We start from the raw sequence: 22,075 nt of genomic DNA on the forward strand, positions 1-22,075 counted from the left end.
ACTTTGTTGTATAGGTCATAGATGACACAACTTCGAGTGCAACATTTTTGTCCATGGTGGGTGCATCGAAAGTACATCTTCATGTGTGTGTAGTGAATATATGATATGACTAAGTGTCATCAGAAATCAAGTTTAGTACAAATCAAACACAATTGAAAGTTCCAGACTCTCTCTTAGGAATTGTCATTATCGAGTTCACTGCTATTAATGCCCTTTAGATGTGTGGTTTTCTTCAACAGAAACCTCTTCTTTTTAATAAAATAAATTTCCCCATCTAAGCATGCATTTAGCTGAACCATACTGCATATATATATATAATAACAGTGCTTGATATCGATCCCATTCATCATTAGTTTGGTATGTTGGTTGTTGGAATGTAATTTTACTACGCCAATTCATTGCTATGTGTTTTTATGTCCTTTTAGTTTCTTGTTCCCTTTTAAGTTACACTTGGGGGTGTTGGGCACATGGGTTAAACGTGCCATGCTCTTTATCTTTCTCTCTCTCTTTTGGGAGGTGGGGGCTTGTACGTATTCACTTATTTTCAACCTTTATTTTTCTTCACATTTGGTGGGATTTATTTGTGAAGTATCTAAGAAACAAAAGAGTAAGAATTCGCAACGGTCCAAACATGCAATTATGCTTGGGGAATTAAGCTCGATATTACACGAAATTATTTAGTGCACTCAATGTATGACATCCTCCTCTTTCATAATGGTGGATTTTATTTTGTGATTCCCAGCACATGAAAGATGTAACTCACCTTAAAGTATGAGAGGAATGTAATACTCTATATGTACCGAATAATTTCTCTTATTTAACATTAATTGTGACTTATATGTAGATGAGTTTAAATGATAAACAATTAAAGAAATGTGTTTTAAGAAAACTAATGAACGTTTTGTTTAAGAGACAAAATTGGCTAGGAGTTAGCAATTCCAAAATCCAATAACTAAATGTTTAGCATTTTGTTCTTTCAATTGTTAGGCTGGGCAATTAATATATAATGTTATAATGTCAACATCAAAGACAATCTTAGTAGTTAACTTGATCATTGAGATAATGAGGATCTATATAAAATTAGAAACTAAAGGCAAATTGAACGATTGAAACTCAATGGAAAAAAAGTGTTTTTTCCTATCTTATGTGTATATACTAAAAAAAAAAAGGATATACTTTTTTATTCCCATCCTTTAATGCCTATAACATGGTCGGTATAATTTAAAAACATAAAACTACATGATTTGATATCACTTTCGATTGAGGTGGGTTTTTTTTTTTTTGCATTCTTAGACATAACTTTTGTAATGACACCTATATAATCTCTTAAGATATGTAATTACAGAAACATCAAAGTATAAGTTCTAGTGCTTCCTGGCAAAGAAAAAGAAAGAAAAAATTCTTGGGAGAACACACAAATGGACTGTGACAACTGAAAACCCTAATTTCAATTTTCAACCCTAGCCAAGTTTCAAGGGAATATTACTATTAAGAGGGAATGAAAAAGAAAAAGGTTGATATAGATAGATTATGGGATTTGGAGGAAACTGAAGGGGCTTAGAGGCAAAGAGCAAAGGCAAAGGAGCAAAGGTGAAAAAGGCAATGATTACTTGAATGAGATGGGAGCCACTTGATTATCTTTTCTTGGCCAGTCAGTCAGTCTTTCAGTTTTTTTGACTTGGGTGTTTGGGTCCCATGCTCCGGCAACCACTGTCTTTATGGATTGAATGATAAAGAGCACCGCACGTGGAGTCTGAATCAAGGGACTGTCCAACCACAATAAACAAAAAGACTAGGACACCCATATTTTTTTGTTTATTTTAACATTAATCCCCCCCCCCAGTTAAAAAAAAAAAAAAAAACCCCACAAAATTAAAAATTACAACTCATTCTAAAAAAAGAAATAAAAAATCACAAAATTACATAATTAAATGCAAATCCTTATTCTTAAAAAAAAGAAGTAAAACGGGCCAAATAATTATAAAATAAATCTACGTTCTAAAAAAACCCATTTAATTAAAAAAAATTGTTAAACCCACCCCTAATTATTATTCCCACTCATTCTAAAAAAGAGTAATAAAAAATCCACAAAAATATCACAAAATTACAGAATTAAAAAAAAAAAAAATCATTCTTCTAAAAAAAGTAAAACCACAAAATTGCAAAACAAACCCTTATTCTAATAAAACCCATTTAGTTTAATAAAATAAAAGTAAAAAAAAAAATTGTTAAACCCACCCCTTATTATTATTCCCACTCATTATTTTTGTTGCTTAAAGCTTGCATTGCCCTCTTCCCTTATCTCTTCTCTCTCTCTTTTTTTTTCTCTCTCTCTCTCTCTATACAACTCAGCTTCCCAATTCCCATCTGAAAGGAATTCCATGCTCCACAAGTGAGTGAGAGACAGACCCACCAAAGGCCACCAATTTGATACAATTCTTTTGAGGGTCACCTACAGATGTACTAGGACCAAAGAAAAACACAAAACAAATTTTTTTTTTTTTTGAAAAAAAAAAATACACCACCCCCACATCTCCACCTATATGATCATGGATGATCATGAAAATGGTCTCCGCAGGCCTAATTTCCCTTTACAATTGCTAGAGAAAAAAGAAGAAGATCTTTCATCAGCTTGTTCTAGCTCACACTACCCTAATACAATTACTACAATTCTTACTACTACTGCTAGTACTACAAGTACTAGTCTTCAAGTTCAACAAGCTAGTGAGCAATCCAAGTTAAGCAATAATAAGCCACCACCAAAGAGAACATCGACAAAAGACAGGCACACAAAAGTCGATGGCCGTGGCCGCCGGATCAGAATGCCTGCTGCTTGTGCTGCTAGAGTTTTTCAGCTCACTAGAGAGCTTGGTCACAAGTCCGATGGTGAAACCATTGAGTGGCTATTACAACAAGCTGAGCCAGCAGTGATTGCTGCAACTGGGACTGGTACTATTCCAGCTAACTTCACGTCCCTTAATATCTCTCTCCGTAGCTCAGGTTCAACCATGTCAGCTCCTTCACACTTCATGAGGAATAATACTAGCTATTTGTTCAATAGTTCAAATTTTTCAATGCCACACCACAGGAATATTAGTAGTAGTTTTTTGTTCCCTAGTACAACATCATCGGATCAGACTAACAGTGGTTCTGGTAATTCAAATTCCAATTCGTCTATGTTTTTGAATTCTAATGTGAATGTGAACAATGTGACATTGCATTCACAGGCAAAGCAAGAGACTTTGTTGGACGTGTCTGATTGTGAAGGGAGAGTTACTAAGAGAAGACCAGTATTGGATCATCAGCAAGAAATGTCACAAAATCAAATGGGTGGGTATTTGTTACAGTCTAGTAATTCGGGTTCGATTAATCCAGGAACGTTTTGGATGTTGACAAATCCGAATCCTAGTACTACACAAGTGATGAGTGGTGGTCATGACCCTATGTGGACATTCCCTTCTAGTGGTGGTGGCGGCGGTGGTGGTACTAATAGTGGTGCTGGTATGTATCGAGGCTCTATACCTATGTCTAGTGGGCTACATTTTATGAATTTTGCTCCTCCTGTGGCTCTATTGCCTAGCCAACAATTTGGTACTGGAATTGGTGGTGGTGGCGGCGGCGGCGGTGCTAGTGGTGACACTCATTTAGGCATGCTTGCTGCGCTCAACGCGTATAGGCCAATTGTGGGTAGCGGAGCTATGGAGTCTCCGGCAAGTGGAACACATCATCATGGAGGAGAAGATGGACGTGAAACAAGTCACAACTCCTAGATCAAAATTACAAGTGTATGGTTTGTTTGCATTAATTTCATTTTATTTTTAGTACTTTCCTTAAGTACATATATTTTGATTTGGCAACACGGGCTTAAGTTTGATTTGGCTTTAAAATTGAGTTTAATATATTTTGAATTTGGTTTGGGGGTTAGTGAGGAATGTTGTTGTTAGGGTTTGAGAAGAAAATATTAACATGGGTATTTTCTGATTCTGCTTAAAGGTCTTTTTTTTTAGTGTGACAGAACAGAACTGTTTCTTTTCTCTCATATCACTTAAAGATTTGTTTATTGCATTTTCATTATTTTTACTTAAAGGTTAGGTTTAACAAACTTATATTAATAAGTAATGACATATACAATCACTCTCTCTCTTTGTGGTAGGAGAGAGGAATTCAATGTTGTTACAGCATTGCAATTCATAAAGAAGTGGTCCCATATTCTGATTTGTGTACATCTAGCTGAGCTGAGCTCTTCATGCATCTCATACTACTACTGCATATTTCTATGTATTCATTAGTATAACCATTATATTCATATAGAGCAGAATACAGACCAGACATGGTAAGTTTGTTCAGCCTTTCAGGTGGCATGGCATGGCTCTCAGCAACTCAGGTTTAGTGAGCCCCATGGCTGGTCAATACATTGCCAACAATCAATGTGCAAACACTGACTAACTGGAGGATCATTCTTCCTCTTTTTCATATAAGGGTGGCTGATTGGCACCATTGAATAGTGATGATGAAGGCTGCCCTTGTGTGTACGTCTCCCATTTATTGTTCCCATCTGGACCGCTCATTAAATGTGGTGCTCATTTTTTATGGATACTTCGATTTAGTTGTCCAATCTGTGTTCCTATTGATAGCAACCCAAGACATAGGTCTTCTAGCTAGGTCATTCATGCATGATTGATTCTTCTTCATGAATGTAATTGCAAGTAAATAGTAAAAATCTCTTTGATAGGTAATATTACAGATATTACAAATTTTATTATGTAAATTTATAAATTAATTAATATATCACCAATAACAAAAATTAAAAATTAAACATTTAAATAATGTTGTTAAATTGACACCAATAACAATAACTTTATAGAATTTTCTTTATTAATAAGGAGAATTTTCTTAATGTAATTGTCTCCTTAAAAAGAAAGATTTTATTTTTTTCTTAAAAAAAAAAAAAAATTCAAGCTGCTTAACCTGCCTAGATTCACCAGATAGTTATTATTAGTCACACCTATAACAATCCTTTAGGATTAAGCATTTTTGGTTTTATATATTTGCAATGTTGTTGTTGTTGTTATTATTGCAATTTTTATGGTGGTTGTTACTTAGAATTAATATTATCATTATCATTACTATTATATTTGCTTTTATTGATAACTACATAATTTAATTGGAATTGCAAAGTTATATCTGCAAATCACTCACATCTAGCTCTATTTCGGATATATATATACCTCTAAATTTTTTGCAAGTTGCTACTTTTACTCACAATCTGAGATGGATGGCATTTAATTGGATAACTGCTTATTTTTTTTGCTTTTTAGGCCTTTTAGAATTAATGATTGATCATGAAAGATTGGTTTGTTCAGATAAAACTAGAAGAACTGATTTTTTTTTTAAGTGTAACCCTAATTTCTAGGTAAAAAGCAACTAATCAATTGAATTGAAACGATCTTGACATAAAAGGCTTGTTTCTTTGGTTTCACCTGCTTTCTAGTTAAGGTATGTGGATATAAATAATTTTACATATTAATGTAGTATCAGGTACCAATTAATCTTGTTTAGTAAGTCTCATCTACCATGATTCTGTCGAGTAATCAGAATGTAACATTGTCTTAAAAGAGTGGAACATCATGGTTTGTATTGAGTTATATTTGGAGGACCTACCACCATTTAGCATTGGTAGACATGATACTACAATACCAGGGCATTTAGACACCCCTACCAAGGTCAATATACACCATGGAATATTAAAGGCATGAAATTAATCACTCTATTATGCATTTGATGCCAACGAATGAGTCTTCATGCATTGCCATCTATAGTGTCATACAATCGTTTTAATGTTAGCAAGCAATTACTTTGTTTCTAATTCATTCAACTCACTGTACATGTAGTGTCTTTAAATATCCTTGTAATTTCTTGTGTGTTGAAATAACATAGAACTTAAGTACAGATATTAAGGTGCTGTATCTTATGTATGATAGAAATTGTATATTATATATTTCAGGTTTTGGTTTATTAGTACTGAGGGGTTTAAGTGATGGTTCAATTGTAATAGTATCATTTATGTGTCTCATATATATATATATATATATGTGTGTGTGTGTGTGTGTGTGTGGGGTTTGAACCTCACCTTTCATTCCTCAACTATATATATATATATATATTTTGTAATTCTCCTTCAATTACTCACCCCAAAAAAAAAATCAATTATCCTGCATACTATATTTCAAGTTTAACGGTACTGTCATTCTCCCTTGTTTCAAAATAGATACACTACTTCCTATCTTCATATGTCTTATGTCTGTGGTTTGAACCTCATATCTCCTTCCTCAACTATTTATTTATATATATATATATATATAGGTTGGGTTCAAGTTAAATCTAATGTAATTCTAAGTAATGTTAAACTACCCAATAACTTATTAATGGATTCATATTTTGAAAATCCAACTGTTGAATTACATGTTTTATATGTTCTTAACATGTATGCCAATTTTTATGCCAATCGGATGTAATTTACCATTCAATCCATAAACCCATCTTTTATGCATTATTTTAAACTACAAAAATTTAAATTTAAACAATTGATTGATGACATGGCTATTAATCTTTGATCACCTTGAAATTTTGCGAGTATGGAGAATATATGAAAATAATGTAATCTAACAGTAGATTTGTCAAAATTCATCTAATTAAGAAATATTGAGTTGTACAATATTGCTTAAAATTACATTAGTATAACTTAGACTTAACCTTGGTGTGTAACCCACAAGAGTTACACTTTTTTTAAGTCATAGATTTTTCAAAGATAAAACGGTTAAAAAATAAGACATATTTATCTATTATATCATTAAATACTTACCTAATTAATAGTTTCCACATTATCTCTCTCCTCATTAAATATTTCTCTTTTCTCTCTTTCTCTCTTTATTAATTCATTCTTTCCTTTTTCTTTGAAATTCTTTTTTTTTTTTTTTGAGAAACTTTTTCTTTACCATTCCTCATACGTTTCTACTCAATTTGAAAATTAGTGCAGCTACCTGATGCTATGCAGAATTTTTTTTTTTTTTTTTTTTGAGAAACTTTTTCTTTACCATTCCTCATACGTTTCTACTCAATTTGAAAATTAGTGCAGCTACCTGATGCTATGCAGAAGTTTTTTTTTTTTTTTTAGAAAGTGCTATGGAGAAGTTAGTTTCAATTAGGTGTCCATTTTTTATTATTTTCTCCAACAAGTTGGTGTCATTTTTTATTATTTTCTCCCACAAGTTAACATTAGAACTTAGAAGTGGTTTCGTTGCTACGGATTTACTTGTTTACAGTGGTGTGGCTATTATGAGTTCTTGTTTATTATTATTTAGCGTCTTGGTTAGTTGTTAACTGAGAGCATGTTCCTCTTCAAAAAAAAAAAAAAAAAAAACTGAGAGCATGTTCGTTTGGATAAAGCAAATTAATGAAAAGAGCAAAATAAAATTTTAAAGGAGCAAGTACTATTTAGTATCTAAATTCCTAACAATTTCTCAACCAAAAAAAAAAATCAAGTTCAGGGATAGCTATGATTAGATCATCTGAATTTCTTGCAAATAGATTTGTACTGAAGTTTGTGCCCATACCAAAATTATATAGTGCTCTTTAACGGTTGAAAGAAAAATAATAAATGATATTATGCTCTACGGATGGAAAAAAAAAAAAAAAAAAAAAAGGTATGGAAAGAATTTCACAAGGAGAGAAAAAAAATTGTAGTATTAATTAGGTAATGAGGGGAAAAGAAATAGCATTTAATGATGTTTTTTCCAACCGTTAGATCTTTTAAAAAACTACAGTGTAAAAACTATGTAACTTTTGTAAAGTTACACCAAGTGTAACTTAAACCTCTCTCTCTTTATATATATATATATATATATATATGATATTGTAATTCTCCTTCAATTACTCACCCCAAAAAAAATCATTTATCCTACGTACTATATTTCAGGTTTAACAGTACTACCATTCTCCTTTGTTTCAAAATAGATACCCTACCTCTTATCTCCATATTTCCTTTTACTCCATGGAAAAGGAAATTTGAATATGAAAGGAAAGTTGTAAAGGATCACTGTAAAGAATAGTTAGATCGACCATAACGTGGGCCTAGCCTAGACCATATATTTAAATTTTCATCATGCATCGATTTCGGACCACATGACCAGCAAAAATGTTCTTGCTATGCTGGTATTGTCAAATTGAAGAAAAGAGTGCAATATAATAATACGAGAAATGATATGTTTACAACATTTTTACAACAAATTTTAAGTGGCAAGTTGTTACTGATTGTTATTATTGGAGTAAAAAAGTAATCTTAGTGTTAGTTTCAAATTTGAACCAATAACAACTAATCACCTGTGATTTGTTGTAAAATTGTTGTAAACGTAATATCTCTCTAATAATATTGTAAGTTATAATTACAAGTGTCAAGAGTATTGTTTATTTGAACTTTTGAAGAATTTGGGTTTCAATATCTCATCTTCCACTTAGAGCATTACCATCAGGTCTCTTATAAAAAATGTCATTTTGACACACCAAAAGTATACTTTATTATTTTACCACATTATTTTACAATATTCCATTTATTAGATGTTTTATCCTTCAATTCTATACATTAAAATAATATTTACTACACACTAAAATAATATATCAACTCCTCACTATCATCATCATCAACAACAACAACGGCACAACCACCACTGCTGCAACAACGACCACCAACAACCACTGCCACAACAACACCGACAACCACCATCAGCACAAACCCACATCCGCCAACGCCACCATAAAAAATAAAAATAAAAAATCCACAACAACCCACCACATTGACAAACCCACATACTAAATCCACCAAATCAAACAAACCCACATCCCAAACCTACCACCGGCACCAACCCACATCCACCAAATCAAACAAACCCACATCCATTGGCACAAACCTGCATCTTTGAACCAGACAGAGATCGGTGTGGCGTGATGTGGTGGTCAAACAAACCAACGTGGCGTGATGAGATCAAATCCACCAAATCAAACAAACCAGCGTGGCATGATGAGATCAGCGTGGCGTGGTGTGGTGGTCAATGGTGTGGCATGGTGGTCAGTGGCGTGGCGTGGTGAGATCGGCGATGAGAGAACAAAACAGAGAGAGAGAGAGAGAGAGAGAGAGAGAGAGAGAGAGAGAGAGAGATGTGTTGCAAACAAAGAGAGAGATATCTGATGGGAGGAGAGAGAAAAGTAATTAAATAAGCCAAAATATTTTTGGCATTGATATCCGTACCGTCTCATATTTAAGACGGTAGTGTAGCATGTTGTAAAATTTTGACACATTTGAAACACCTCATAAAGCTTGAGTAGTGGCATTTGGGTGTCAAATGCCAAATATTTGGCATTTGACACACATGATGGCAGTGCTCTTATTGTAAGAAAAAAACAATTGTACATTTGTACCTAAAAGTAGCAGTGCTTCTCAACTAGAGAATCTAATGGACCCTTTGGTTTCATGAAATGTAAAAAGGAAAAGATGATACTACATGCCTACAACCATATTGAAATTTGAAGCAGCAGCTACAATGGACCTTTAAAGGAGTTGCTATTGGGTGGGTGAGTGCTTTTAAGGGCTAGTAAAAGTATCTATAGAGTAGTATTTCTATTTTTTACTCTATCAGGACAATATACAGTACCCTCAATTTAAGACATTAAAATGGTAACAGAAATGGTTTATGATTCATTTCTTGGCCATTCCATTATAGACTAGTTGGCCTCAGCATAAAGCATGGAAAAAAGTACTATGGAGTACTCAGTGATAATAGCTAAAAAGAAGTAATGAGGAATATGGTGAAATGTGGTCATTACTCATTATCTGTCATAAACTCAGTTATCTCAAAATGTTTAAATTGTACTGTAATAATTTTGATGCGATTTCACAAAACTATAGCAGTTAATGTAATTTATCTTCCCTTGAGACTCTTTATGTAATGGAGAGGGCAGCTCTAGGCCTAGGCCTAAGGCCTCATACCCCAAAATTTTACACACAAAAAAAAAAAAAAATGACACAAGGCCCTTCATCATGACTCAAAATTTGTTTTAAATTTAAATACGATGATCATTAATGTTTTTTTTTTTTTTAAGAAAAAATATAATTGGGCTTTGCAATTTTTCCCCATTTCCAAGAAAACCCCCCAAAATATTAAGCCATTAGAAATCCAACCTAATTATTGACAGTGAATTTTCCTAAACACTTAGGGTCCGTTTGATAAGAGGGGTGAAAAAGTAGGAGAATAGAAAATGGTAGGAGAATAGAAAAAATTTTAATTTCTCATCTTTTTGTTTGATTGGGAATGGAAAAGTAGAGGGATAGAAAAATTGAGTTTGTATAAATTTACTCATATGCCATTGTTAAAAAATGATGGCCAACTAAAACAAAAAAGTGACAAAAAAAAAAAAAAGCAATCACCCAATTTATTAAAAAATAAAAGTCATGTCCAAAAAAAAATCATGTCTAGTTTAACAAAAACAAAACAACTATCACACCCACAGCCTAGAAAAAAGAAGGAAAAAAAAAAAAAAGAACTAGATATGGGCATTTTTGTCCATTAAGCAACCTCATTTTCTCCATTCAGTTTTCTCTTCATTTTGGGGAGAAAATTATTTGGTGGGCCCGGAGAAAAAACACCTGGGCCCACCATTTATTTTCCTTCCATCCTACCATTTATTTTCCTTCCTCCCCACCCAACCAAACACACTCAAAAAAGTTTTTTTTCCTATTTTCTCTCCAAAATTTTCCATCCACCCTACCTATTTCACCTCTAAACAAACACACCCTTAAGGCCTTAATTTTTGTTATTAAGTTCCCCACACAATAGATATATTATTAAGTGAAATATGTATATAATGTCTTTAATAAATTAAAATTGATAAAATCTTACTTAAGATCGATTATGTCACAAGAAGATTAAGTTAATTAACTATTCTCAATTAGAAAAGAGATGTTAATTAATAAAGTCTAAATATAAATATTTAACTAGTAATTTTGCATATCAAAAAGTAAGAAGAGTGATTTTAATATATAACTTATCGTTTTAGCCCTCAAAATGTATTGAATCAACCCTACTAACATATGATTGAAGATGAGCCTTAAGATCTTTATCAAATTAACAACAATTGGCTAAAGATCCTTAAAAGTAAGAAAAACAAGGGATTCTTCCTTAAACTAACATGTTTGTGGTATGGTGGACTATACATATTCGAGAGAATATTTGAGTGCTTGAAGAATTTCAGATACTCTCATTTTCCAAAAAAAAAAAAAAAAGAAAAAAGAAAAAAGTATTTGGTTTTGGTTGGTTGGACCATATTTAATGCATGCATGTGGCTGTACTTGGGCTTTTGATGCACTATCCTTAATTTGGATTGGATCCCAAGGAAATATATTATATATTTGTTTATGCACTAAACATGGTAGGAACTAGTAAGGGGGGGGGATCAAAGGTGGCTTTTCTACATGATATGATGATTATAGTAGCATCTACTCATTGGGTTTAGTGAGCTATAGCTAACCCAACCACACTAGGACATCAATGAACACTAAACCGATATTTCACAAATATTGTATAGGCACTTATATTATTATCTATTTTTTATAATAATGTTTTGTATATTTTATTTATTAACTGGTGTCAAATATAAAATAAGAAGGGGGGAAAGGGTTTTGGTAAGTTGATTGTTGCAAGAAGCGCACTATATATATATATATATAGAGAGAGAGAGAGAGAGAGAGAGAGAGAGAGAGAGAGAGAGAGAGAGAGAGATTATACTTTATACCCTAAAATTCCTAAACCCCCCTGTATATGGTTGAATTTAAATTATGAATAAAAGACAAATTTTGAAAAAGAAAAAGATATTAACATTCAACTGGAAGCAAAATTTGGCATATGTGTGTAAGAGCATAGATAACATATAATCTAACAGTAAAATTTTAAAAATATTAATTTAAAAAATTTATTAAGTGGTATAACATTAGCCAATAATTTCTACCATTTTAAATTTACCTAAATCTTAAACGGCTCATGAGGTTGTTCATTGACCAAGCTGGTTTCGAGTAATTTCTCAAGAGTTAAAAAGGTTGGAAAAAATTTAGTCACAACACTTGAAGCAAGACCTCATGAATCTCATTAGATCTTGAGAACCATTAGACCTATCCACTATGGTTACTCTTATTCGTACATTTGGCAATAATATACATACCCATGCAACATCAGTTATGAGTGAGTGACTCCAAATGAAGGAATTTATATATGTTGTCATCATCATGTTATTCAACTTTACTTTTTTTGTCTGTGGGCTTGCGTACTCACCAGTTACCTTCCATGTTTCAACCTTAATTGTTTCACACTCACAAGAAATAAACAAAAAGACGTCAATAGAGAATATCAAAACTTTGTGTTGCAACTGTCTGTAGAAATCATAAACCAAACATCATTATATACAGTTTGGATTGAGATTTTGGACCCGGGTGATCCCTCTATGGGCTGAAGCTCAAGAAACACTTCATGCAATCTTCAAAACTCGTGAAACAGGTTAGACCAGAACTATTCTTGAAGGAGACTCTTTAAATTTATTAAACTTTTATAGTTAATTTACAGCCTTATAATCTCTAACACTTAAAAAAAAAAAAAAAAATTCTTATATGAGACAATCTCATGAGATACTTTCTCCACTTTAAGTATTTTTCTTTTTGGAAAGCTTTACATTTATGATTTATTGATTATTCAAACAAGCTAACTCTATTGCCCATTCTCTTGCTAGTTATTAGGCTTGTGTTTGTAAAGTTGTAATTATAGAGGAACCCCTTTCATCTCCCCCATCCCTCGCTCTGTGTTGGGAATTAGAAATGAAGAGTGACAACTATTTTTCTTTTGTGTAATTAAAAAAAATTATTATGGCCGTTAGGATTTTAGTTTTGGCTATGTCTGACAAATTTATTGAGTTTTATGCTTTGTAATATTATTGAGTGTGAATGTGTAATAAGGATTGAAGGCTGGCGCTCTTTTGCTTTTAGGTTGTGTTTGTAGGCAACTCAAGCCAATTCCTACTTAGTGGCGGAGTCAAGAATTTATTTTTGGGAGGCCATATATTTAAAAAAAAAAAAATTGCGTGTATGAAATCTAAAATAGTAATGTACAGTACTTCATAACTCAATATGTGCTATAAACAACTAAATACATGTTAACATAGTAGTATATACTATATATTTTTAATCAAACTAATCAATTACATTTATAAATTATAATGCCATACGGTATATAATATATTGGTTATTATAATAACAAATAATATATTGTAGGGGCTTTTTTTGTGCTGTGCATTGGGCTGGACTTCCTCCTGCGGTATTGGGCCCGAATGTTTCTGAGTAAGGGAGTTGAGATCGGTCCAACTGTAACTCAACTTGGGCCGGCTTGTGCACAAACTATACCTCGCCTGCCAGGAGTGTACTTACGGCAAACAAAGCTGTTTCAGATGAGTTATGGCAGGTAGATATAATAATAACAACAAAACAGAGTACTTTGACTATTTAAAGGAAAATGACCAAGTAATCCCTACTTATGAAGCATAATTACAGTCATAACAATGTCTTTTACGAAAAAAGTAAAGGAGAAAGAAGATAACATGAATTAATCAAGAATGAGTATAAAAATCAAGTTTAAGTTCAGTCCGCAGGAGCAAAACCAAAAAGGGGAGAACGCCTCCTCTCAATGCAAATAATCTCCCAGGAAAGATCCTGCCGTGGGGATTAATAACTTTGAGGGAACCAGACCTGAATGGTTAATACTTAAAAAAGAATCCTCCTTATGCTGTGGAAGAGAGCAGGATTTAAAGGAGCAGAGAGGAAAATCAACCTACTGGTGCATGCCCATTGTATTATCTTTCTTTGTTTTCTGTTTTCTCTCTTATCTTTTTTCTTTCCCTTGTTTTCTTTTTACTTCGTAATACCTCTATTTTTTGACCTGCTCTATAGGGCACGACAAGAGTCTTCTTATAGGGCTTGCTGTGACCGAATTTTACCATTTTGCCCCTTAACCGCCTTTGTCTAGCCTGAGCATACTTGCTAACCACCAAAGAGTTCGTTTGTGTACCACTTACCCTCGCTAGACAAAGGCAGGTTTGTATCGTTTGTTAGTCCGCCGTGGTACCCTTTCCTGCCACGGTGTAAATGTTTTCTCTCTCTTTTCCTCATGGCATGCACCTAACTATTCTCCCCTCAACCTTGACTCTTTTGGGTGGTCTATCATCCCAGCAGGACGTACCTCCTAAAAGGGCTTGGGCAGGAGCCGTAGAATAGGTCTTTTCCCTTCTCCCCACCACCAAACCGTACCCCCCTTACCTTTTACCTCTAACCCATGACCCCACCACGTCCCATATTGGCTGGGTATAGGTTGGTGGTGCCTGAGCCTTGCGCGTGCTTTCCTTTCATGTATGTCCAAAATCTGCCTGCTACTCATGCATTTGCCGCGGTCTGGAGCTTTGTTTGCCCAGCCTGCCGCACCTCTTTGTTCTTTTATGTGGGCCGTTTTATAATTCATTGTTCCCTTTAGGGGCTGGGCTTCTTTTGATATATGTATGTATGTATGTATGTGTGTATGTATATTATCGGGTATTGGGGGGGGGGGAGCAAATGATAAGGTTCATTTAAAAAATTTCAAATTATTTAGGATAATTCCCAAAAAAAAAATCTTTAATTTTTTTGAAAAATTTAGGGTGGGGGGGGGGGGGGGGGAAGGCCCCCTTCGGTCCTGCTGATCATCCGTCACTGTTCCTATTTGCATTTAAACTTTATTTCAACCCTAATCTCTAAAGAAGGAAGACGACCTCATAAAATAGAGAAAAATTTAGAGAGAACTATTCTTTGTTTTCAAGCCTCTACCGTATATAGAATACCACTAAGAGGTTGAGTATTCTAATTAAACACAGATCACCAAAATTGTATTGGACTTCTTGTTGAAAGTTGAAACCATGGTAGACAACGTCAAATCTTCAAGAATCCTTGGAGTGACCAGGAATCGATTTTGTGGTCAACAAATTAACTTGTGGCAACAAGTAACTTTGAAGGCACAAGGAAAGAGTCTACAATTACTAACAAGAGCAGGGAGCTCAAGAAACTAGTCTATCTACATGTACATAAAGTCATATGAGTAAAGTATATACCACAACAACCTTCAATGGTGGACTTGTATTTGATTTAAACTTTGCCTAAGAGTGTTTACACCATTTTGGCCGGATTTTCACTCCATGAACAAACTATTTTCTCTCCGTGGGTGTGTTGGTTATTAATATGTTTATCCAAGCAACTTTGTGATTTGAATCTCGACTAAATAATTATCTTGTTTAAAAAAGTCTTAAATAATTCATTACAAATGATAGTAATTAAGCCGCGTTCTAAACAACATTTTTCAATGTCAATTGGTAAAAATTACAGAACTAATTAAGTGAGCCCCCAAAGAGTGTGTTCATTATGGTTTATCTTCTATCCATAAACCAATTTGTGCAAATATTCAAGTGCTTGGGCTGCATATTTGTGAACATGAAGACTTGAAAGACTTTGCAGCCAATAAACCCGATATCACCATGTGCTGGCTGACTCGAGTTACTTGACTTACCTGACCCAGTTGTCTTTACTCTTTACTTCAACGTACTCTATGGCCCCCCATTTTCTATCAACAATCATTTTTGGCCAAAGGTACTGCATAAATTTATTTGAATGGTTTAAAACTTTAAAGTGAATACTGTTACTATTTTTTGTTTGATTCATTTGGATTAATTGATGACAACTGGAAGAGAGAGATAAAATTTTATCATTTTAAAAACATAAAAAGAGATGAATCAATTTTCTTTTCTTTCTTTTTTTCCCTCTTCTTTTTCTAAGCTGCTAGGCCATTCATTGAAAAAATGTCAAGTTTGCATGGCCCAGCATGGCCAATCACAGAGGACGTTTGTGCTGCTTTTAGAAATCACGTGAGAAAAGAAATTAATTCTGACAAGCCTATCAAATTTTGCCACACAAATAGTCCAAGGATAATAAAATTACAAGTACCACTTGTAAGAAAATTATAAAGTTTGTAAAAAAAAAAAAAAAATACTAAATTAGTACTAATTTTCCTATAAATGTCTGAATTATTTTTTATGATTAATGATTTATAATAAGGTGTTTTTTTTATTATAATGTAAGATTTTGCAATAAAATTATAATTTCCCTTACATTACTTCTAATTTGGTCTTATGTCAATAATATGATAAATAAATTTCTTAATTCTCATTTTATTTTATGTTTAAAAATTAACAAGTCAAAAATGTTGTAACTCAATTGATTAATTAATACCTCTTGATGTTTTGATACCCAAGGTTCAAATTCTCCTTAACTATCTAATTATAAAAATAAAAATTGACACATGAATTTATATGGTTTATATATATAATAAAGTGTAAAATATCATTTTCGTCCCTAAACTATCACAAAAGTTCATTTTTCGTCCCTAAACTTTCAAAAGTTCGTTTTTCGTCCCTAAATTATCACAAAAGTTTGTTTTTCGTCCCTAAACTTTTAAAAGTTCTATTTTCGTCCCTAAACTTTTCCAAATGTATTGATTTTCGTCCCTCTCACATCAGCACACTGTCAAAGCCACGTCAGCACTCCGTCAGACGGAGGGACGAAAATCAATATGTTTGGAAAAGTTTAGGGACGAAAATAGAACTTTTGAAAGTTTAAGGACTAAAAACGAACTTTTGTGATAGTTTAGGGACGAAAAACGAACTTTTGAAAGTTTAGGGGCGAAAAACGAACTTTTGTGATAGTTTAGGGGCGAAAAACAAACTTTTGAAAGTTTAGGGACGAAAAACGAATTTTTGTCATAGTTTAGGGACGAAAATGATATTTTACCCTATAATAAAATTTGTAATATTTTTAACATTGTTACTTATAGTATTTACTATGCGGCAAGCATTCATTGGGTGAATAGGTGTCAAGCAGTGTTTGACAACACAGCAGATGATTTCAAAAAGAATTCGGTGCCTCTTTCCTCGTGCAGCTTTGGATTCCCCCGGAAAATCAGTTCCCATCGGAAAACCTTTTCCAAATTTCTTTGTTGTGTACCTTTTTTAGCTGCTTTTTTAATAAGGTTCATGATATATGTGTAATGTGTAGTCACTATTCACACTCTCTTTGTAAAAGTTTCTAAGGTTGTGAAACAAAGTTAAAAAGCAACAGCAAGGAAGATGAGTTCATCCGGGAATAATTTTCTCCAAGTTGTGGCAAAGAACTTTGATGTTCTTGCTTTGTATGTCTCTCAAGTCTCCTTATATTGTACTCTTTGAACTTTGAAATATTCTAATTTTTTTTTTTCCATTGTAAGTTTTTTTTTTTTTTTTTTTTTTTTTTTTTTTTTTTTTTTTTTTTTTTTTTTTTTTTTTTTTTTTGTGTGTGTCTGTTTTGTTCTGCATGGGCACACAACATGTGTTATGTGCATGACCGTATGTGTGTCCATTCACATTTTTCTGTGCTGTGTTGTTTTCATAGGTATGCTTCAATCAGGGCAAAAGAAACCAAGTCTCGTAGTGATGATCAGCAATGGCTTACATTTTGGCTTTTCTATTCCATGCTCACACTCTTTGAGCTCACATTCGCTACAGTCCTTGAATTGTAAGTTAATTTGTTGCTTTTCTAAATTAGACTATGTGTATGTGTGTTACGTACTGTGCATTTTTAGGCGTCATAACAAGTTTGCAGCTAGCTAATTTTTTGTTGTTGTTGTTGTTGTTCTACATTAGACTTTATGTTTATGTGTTACGTACCATGCATTTTTAGAAATCATCACAAGTTTGCAGCTAGTTAATTTGTTGTTGTTGTTGTTGTTCTACATAAGACTCTGTGTGTGTACTGTGCATTTTTAGAAATCATCAAGGTTTCTTAGAGCACAGAAATGAAAAATATTTGCAGTGTCACTCTCTAACATTGGGATTCAGACGTGGGCCGGCAAATTTCAGCTATTATGGATGATATATATATATATATATATATACATCCTTTGCCAATGAGTTGAGTTAGGCAATCTAAAAGTGGGCTTTGCTATTTTTCTTTCTTTTGGTTGTTTTTTGTCAAGGGCTTTTCCTGATCTGTTGTAAAAGCCCTATGGCAAATTGACCTTTTGTGTCTGAGTTATAAAATTAAAAGCTTATTCATTTAGATTTTTTTTTTTCAAAAAGGAAAAAACCCCACATTGGGAAATTTGGAAGGTAAGTCTACAACCAATAAATATTAAAGGATGAAATAATTGGAGCAACGAAACTTTATACATCCATTTACTTTACATTGTTGCAATAAGTGGGGGAGAGTGATTCAAAAAAGCTTTGGTTACAAGGCTCATGCGAATCTTGACATCATGTCCTTTATAATACTTTTGTAACATTTGGTGAAAAGTTGAAAGAAATTCAGGCACTAAAATTGAACAAAACAAGCCCTAGTTACTCAAATATTTCCGAGAGATGATATATTTAGATGTTATCACCTGAATATGGAAGTGCAAGAGTGTTACATCATTTAATTCATAAAATGCATCTATTTTAATGTGAGACAATTATTTCTTTAGGCTACAAGCGCCGAAGCACAAATGGAGAATTTAACAAAGATTTTTTATTCTTAAATGGAGAATCTTCCTTATTGTCCCTAGAGAAGATTGATTTTTTTAAGAGGAATTTTTGGGACAACACACGACTCACGAGATGTTAGCACCAAATGCTAAGATTATAAAAATCAAGCTGCTTAACCTGCCTAGATTCACCAGATAGTTATTATTAGTTACACCTATAACAATCCTTTAGGATTAAGCATTTTTGGATTTATATATTTGCAATGTTGTTGTTGTTATTATTGCAATTGTTATGGTGGTTGTTACTAGAATTAATATTATCATTATCATTACTATTATATTTGCTTTTATTGATAACTACATAATTTAATTGGAATTGCAAAGTTATATCTGCAAATCACTCACATCTAGCTCTATTTCGGATATATATATACCTCTAAATTTTTTGCAAGTTGCTACTTTTACTCACAATCTGAGATGGATGACATTTAATTGGATAACTGCTTTTTTTTTTTTGCTTTTTAGGCCTTTTAGAATTAATGATTGATCATGAAAGATTGGTTTTTTCAGATAAAACTAGAAGAACTGGTTTTTTTAAAAGTGCAACCCTAATTTCTAGGTAAAAAGCAACTAATCAATTGAATTGAAACTATCTTGACATAAAAGGCTTGTTTCTTTGGTTTCACCTGCTTCTTCTAGTTAAGGTATGTGGGTATAAATAATTTTACATATTAATGTAGTATCAGGTACCAATTAACCTTGTTTAGTAAGTCTCATCTGCCATGATTCTGTTTAGTAATCAGAATGTAACATTGTCTTAAAAGAGTGGAACATCATGACTGATGGTTTGTATTGAGTTATATTTGGAGGACGTACCACCAATTAGCATTGGTAGACATGATACTACAATACCAGGGCATTTAGACACCCCCACCAAGGTCAATATACACCATGGAATATGAAAGGCATGAAATTAATCACTCTATTATGCATTTGATACCAACGAATGAGTCTTCATGCATTGCCATCTATAGTGTCATACAATCATTTTAATGTTAGCAAACAATTACTTTGTTTCTAATTCATTCAACTCACTGTACATGTAGTGTCTTTAAATATCCTTGTAATTTCTTGTGTGTTAAAATAAGATAGAACTTAAGTACAGATATTAAGGTGCTGTATCTTATGTATGATGGAAATTGTATATTATATATTTCAGGTTTTGGTTTATTAGTAATGAGGGGTTTAAGTGACGGTCCAATTGTAGTAGTGTTATTTATGTGTCGCATATCTGTGGTTTGAATCTCATATTTCTTTCCTCAAATATATATTGTAATTCTCCTTCAATTATCCCAAAAAAATCAATTATCCTGCATGCGTACTATATTTCAGGTTTAACGGTATTGCCATTCTCATTTGTTTCAAAATAAATACACTACCTCCTATCTTCATATGTCTCATATCTGTGGTTTGAACCTCATATCTCCTTCTCCAACTATTTTTTTTTATTATTATTATAAATCCATATCTCCTTCCCCAACTATTTTTTATTATTATTATTATAAATAATATTGTAATTCTCCTTCAATTACTCACCCAAAAAAAAAAAAAAAATCAATTATCTTACGTACAATATTTCAAGTTTAACGGTACTGTCATTCTCCTTTGTTTCAAAATAGATACCCTACCTCTTATCTACATATTTCCTTTTACTCCAAGGAAAAGGAAATTTGAATATGAAAGGAAAGTTGTAAAGGATCACTGTAAACAATAGTTAGATCGACCATAACGTGGGTCTAGCCTAGACCATATATTTAAATTTCATCGTGCATCTATTTCGGACCACATGATCATCAGCAAAAATGTTCTTGCTATGCTGGTATTGTCAAATTGAAGAAAAGTGTGTAATATAATAATATTGTAAGTTATAATTACAAGTGTCAAGAGTATTGTTTATTTGAACTTTTGAAGAATTTGGGTTCCAATATCTCATCTTCCACTTTTATTGTAAGAAAATAAAAAACAATTGTACATTTGTACCTAAAAGTAGCAGTGCTTATCAACTAGAGAATCTGATGGACCCTTTGGATTCATGGAATGTAAAAAGGAAAAGATGATACTACATGCGTACAACCATATTGAAATTTGAAGCATTAGCTAATAGCTACAATGAGCCTTTAAAGGAGTTGTTATTGGGTGGGTGAGTGCTTTTAAGGGCTAGTAAAAGAATCTATAGAGTAGCATTTCTATTTTCTACTCTTTCAGGACAATATACAGTACCCTCAATTTAAGACATTAAAATGGTAACAGAAATGGTTTATGATTCATTTCTTGGCCATTCGATTATAGACTGGCTGGCCTCAGCTTAAAGCATGGAAAAAAGTACTATGGTGTACTCAGTAATAATAGCTGAAAAGAAGTAATGAGGAGTATGGTTAAATATGGTCATTATTTGTCATAAACTCACTTATCTCGTAATGTTTAAATTGTACCGTAATAATTTTGACGTGATTTCACGAAACTATAGCAGTTAATGTAATTTATCTTCTCATGAGACTCTTCCTGTAATGGAGAGGGCAGCTCTAGGCCTAGACCTAAGGCCTCATACCCCAAAATCTTACACACAATATATATATATATATGACACAAGGCCCTTCATCAGGGGGAACTCAAAAATTGTTTTAATTTCCTTAAACACTTAAGTGAAATATTTGTTATTAAGGCTTTCATTTTAGAAATCCCTAAGGCTTTTAATTAGAAATCCAACCTAATTATTGACAATGAATTTCCCTAGACACTTAAGGCCTTAATTTTTGTTATTAAGCCCCCCACACGGTAGATATATTATTAAGTGAAATATGTATAATGTCTTTAATAAATTAAAATTGATAAAATCTTACTTAAGATCAATTATGTCATAAGAAGATTAAGTTAATTAACTCTTCTCAATTACAAAAGAGACTTTAATTAATAAAGTATAAATATAAATATTTAACCAGTAATCTTGCTTATCAAACAGTAAAAAGAATGATTTTAATACATAACTTATCGTTTAGCTCTCAAAATGTATTTAGCCAACCCTACTAACATATGATTGCAGATGAGCCTTAGAATCTTTATCAAATTAACAACAGTTGGCTAAAGATCCTTATAAGTAAGAAAAACAAGGGATTCTTCCCTAAACTAACGTGTTCAAGGTATGATAGACTATATATATGTTCGAGAGAATAGTTGAGTGCTAGAAGAATTTCGGATACACTCATTTTTCAAAATAAAAAATAAAAAGAGTATTTGGTTTTGGTTGGTTGGACCATATTCAATGCATGCATGTGGCTGTACTTCGGCTTTTGATGCACTATCCTCAATTTGGATTGGATCCCAATGAAATATTATTATATATTTGTTTATGAACTAAACAT

The 22,075-nt window shown here is 32.8% G+C and overlaps 1 protein-coding gene and 1 long non-coding RNA gene across 2 annotated transcripts; both read left to right on the top strand.

Annotated features, from left to right (window-relative positions):
* The first annotated feature begins 2,271 nt into the window (after positions 1-2,271).
* Positions 2,272-4,827, top strand: LOC111998726 (transcription factor TCP15). The gene is made up of 2 exons (XM_024030815.2): positions 2,272-3,785; positions 4,356-4,827. The coding sequence occupies exon 1, from the start codon at positions 2,544-2,546 to the stop codon at positions 3,768-3,770; it is 1,227 nt and encodes a 408-aa protein (XP_023886583.1). The 5' UTR covers positions 2,272-2,543; the 3' UTR covers positions 3,771-3,785; positions 4,356-4,827.
* A 12,188-nt stretch (positions 4,828-17,015) lies between these two features.
* Positions 17,016-20,040, top strand: LOC136065428 (uncharacterized). The gene is made up of 2 exons (XR_010627049.1): positions 17,016-17,348; positions 17,588-20,040. It is a non-coding gene; the product is annotated as an uncharacterized LOC136065428 (long non-coding RNA).
* The last annotated feature ends 2,035 nt before the right edge of the window (positions 20,041-22,075 follow it).

The sequence above is a fragment of the Quercus suber genome, unplaced genomic scaffold (genome assembly GCF_002906115.3).
Source record: "Quercus suber isolate HL8 unplaced genomic scaffold, Cork oak 2.0 scaffold_966, whole genome shotgun sequence".
NCBI classification, from domain to species: domain Eukaryota; kingdom Viridiplantae; phylum Streptophyta; class Magnoliopsida; order Fagales; family Fagaceae; genus Quercus; species Quercus suber.

What these genes read in the sequence shown, in the direction of transcription:
- LOC111998726 (XM_024030815.2), top strand. Translation starts at nt 2,544, where the DNA reads ATGATCATGGATGATCATGAAAATGGTCTCCGCAGGCCTAATTTCCCT.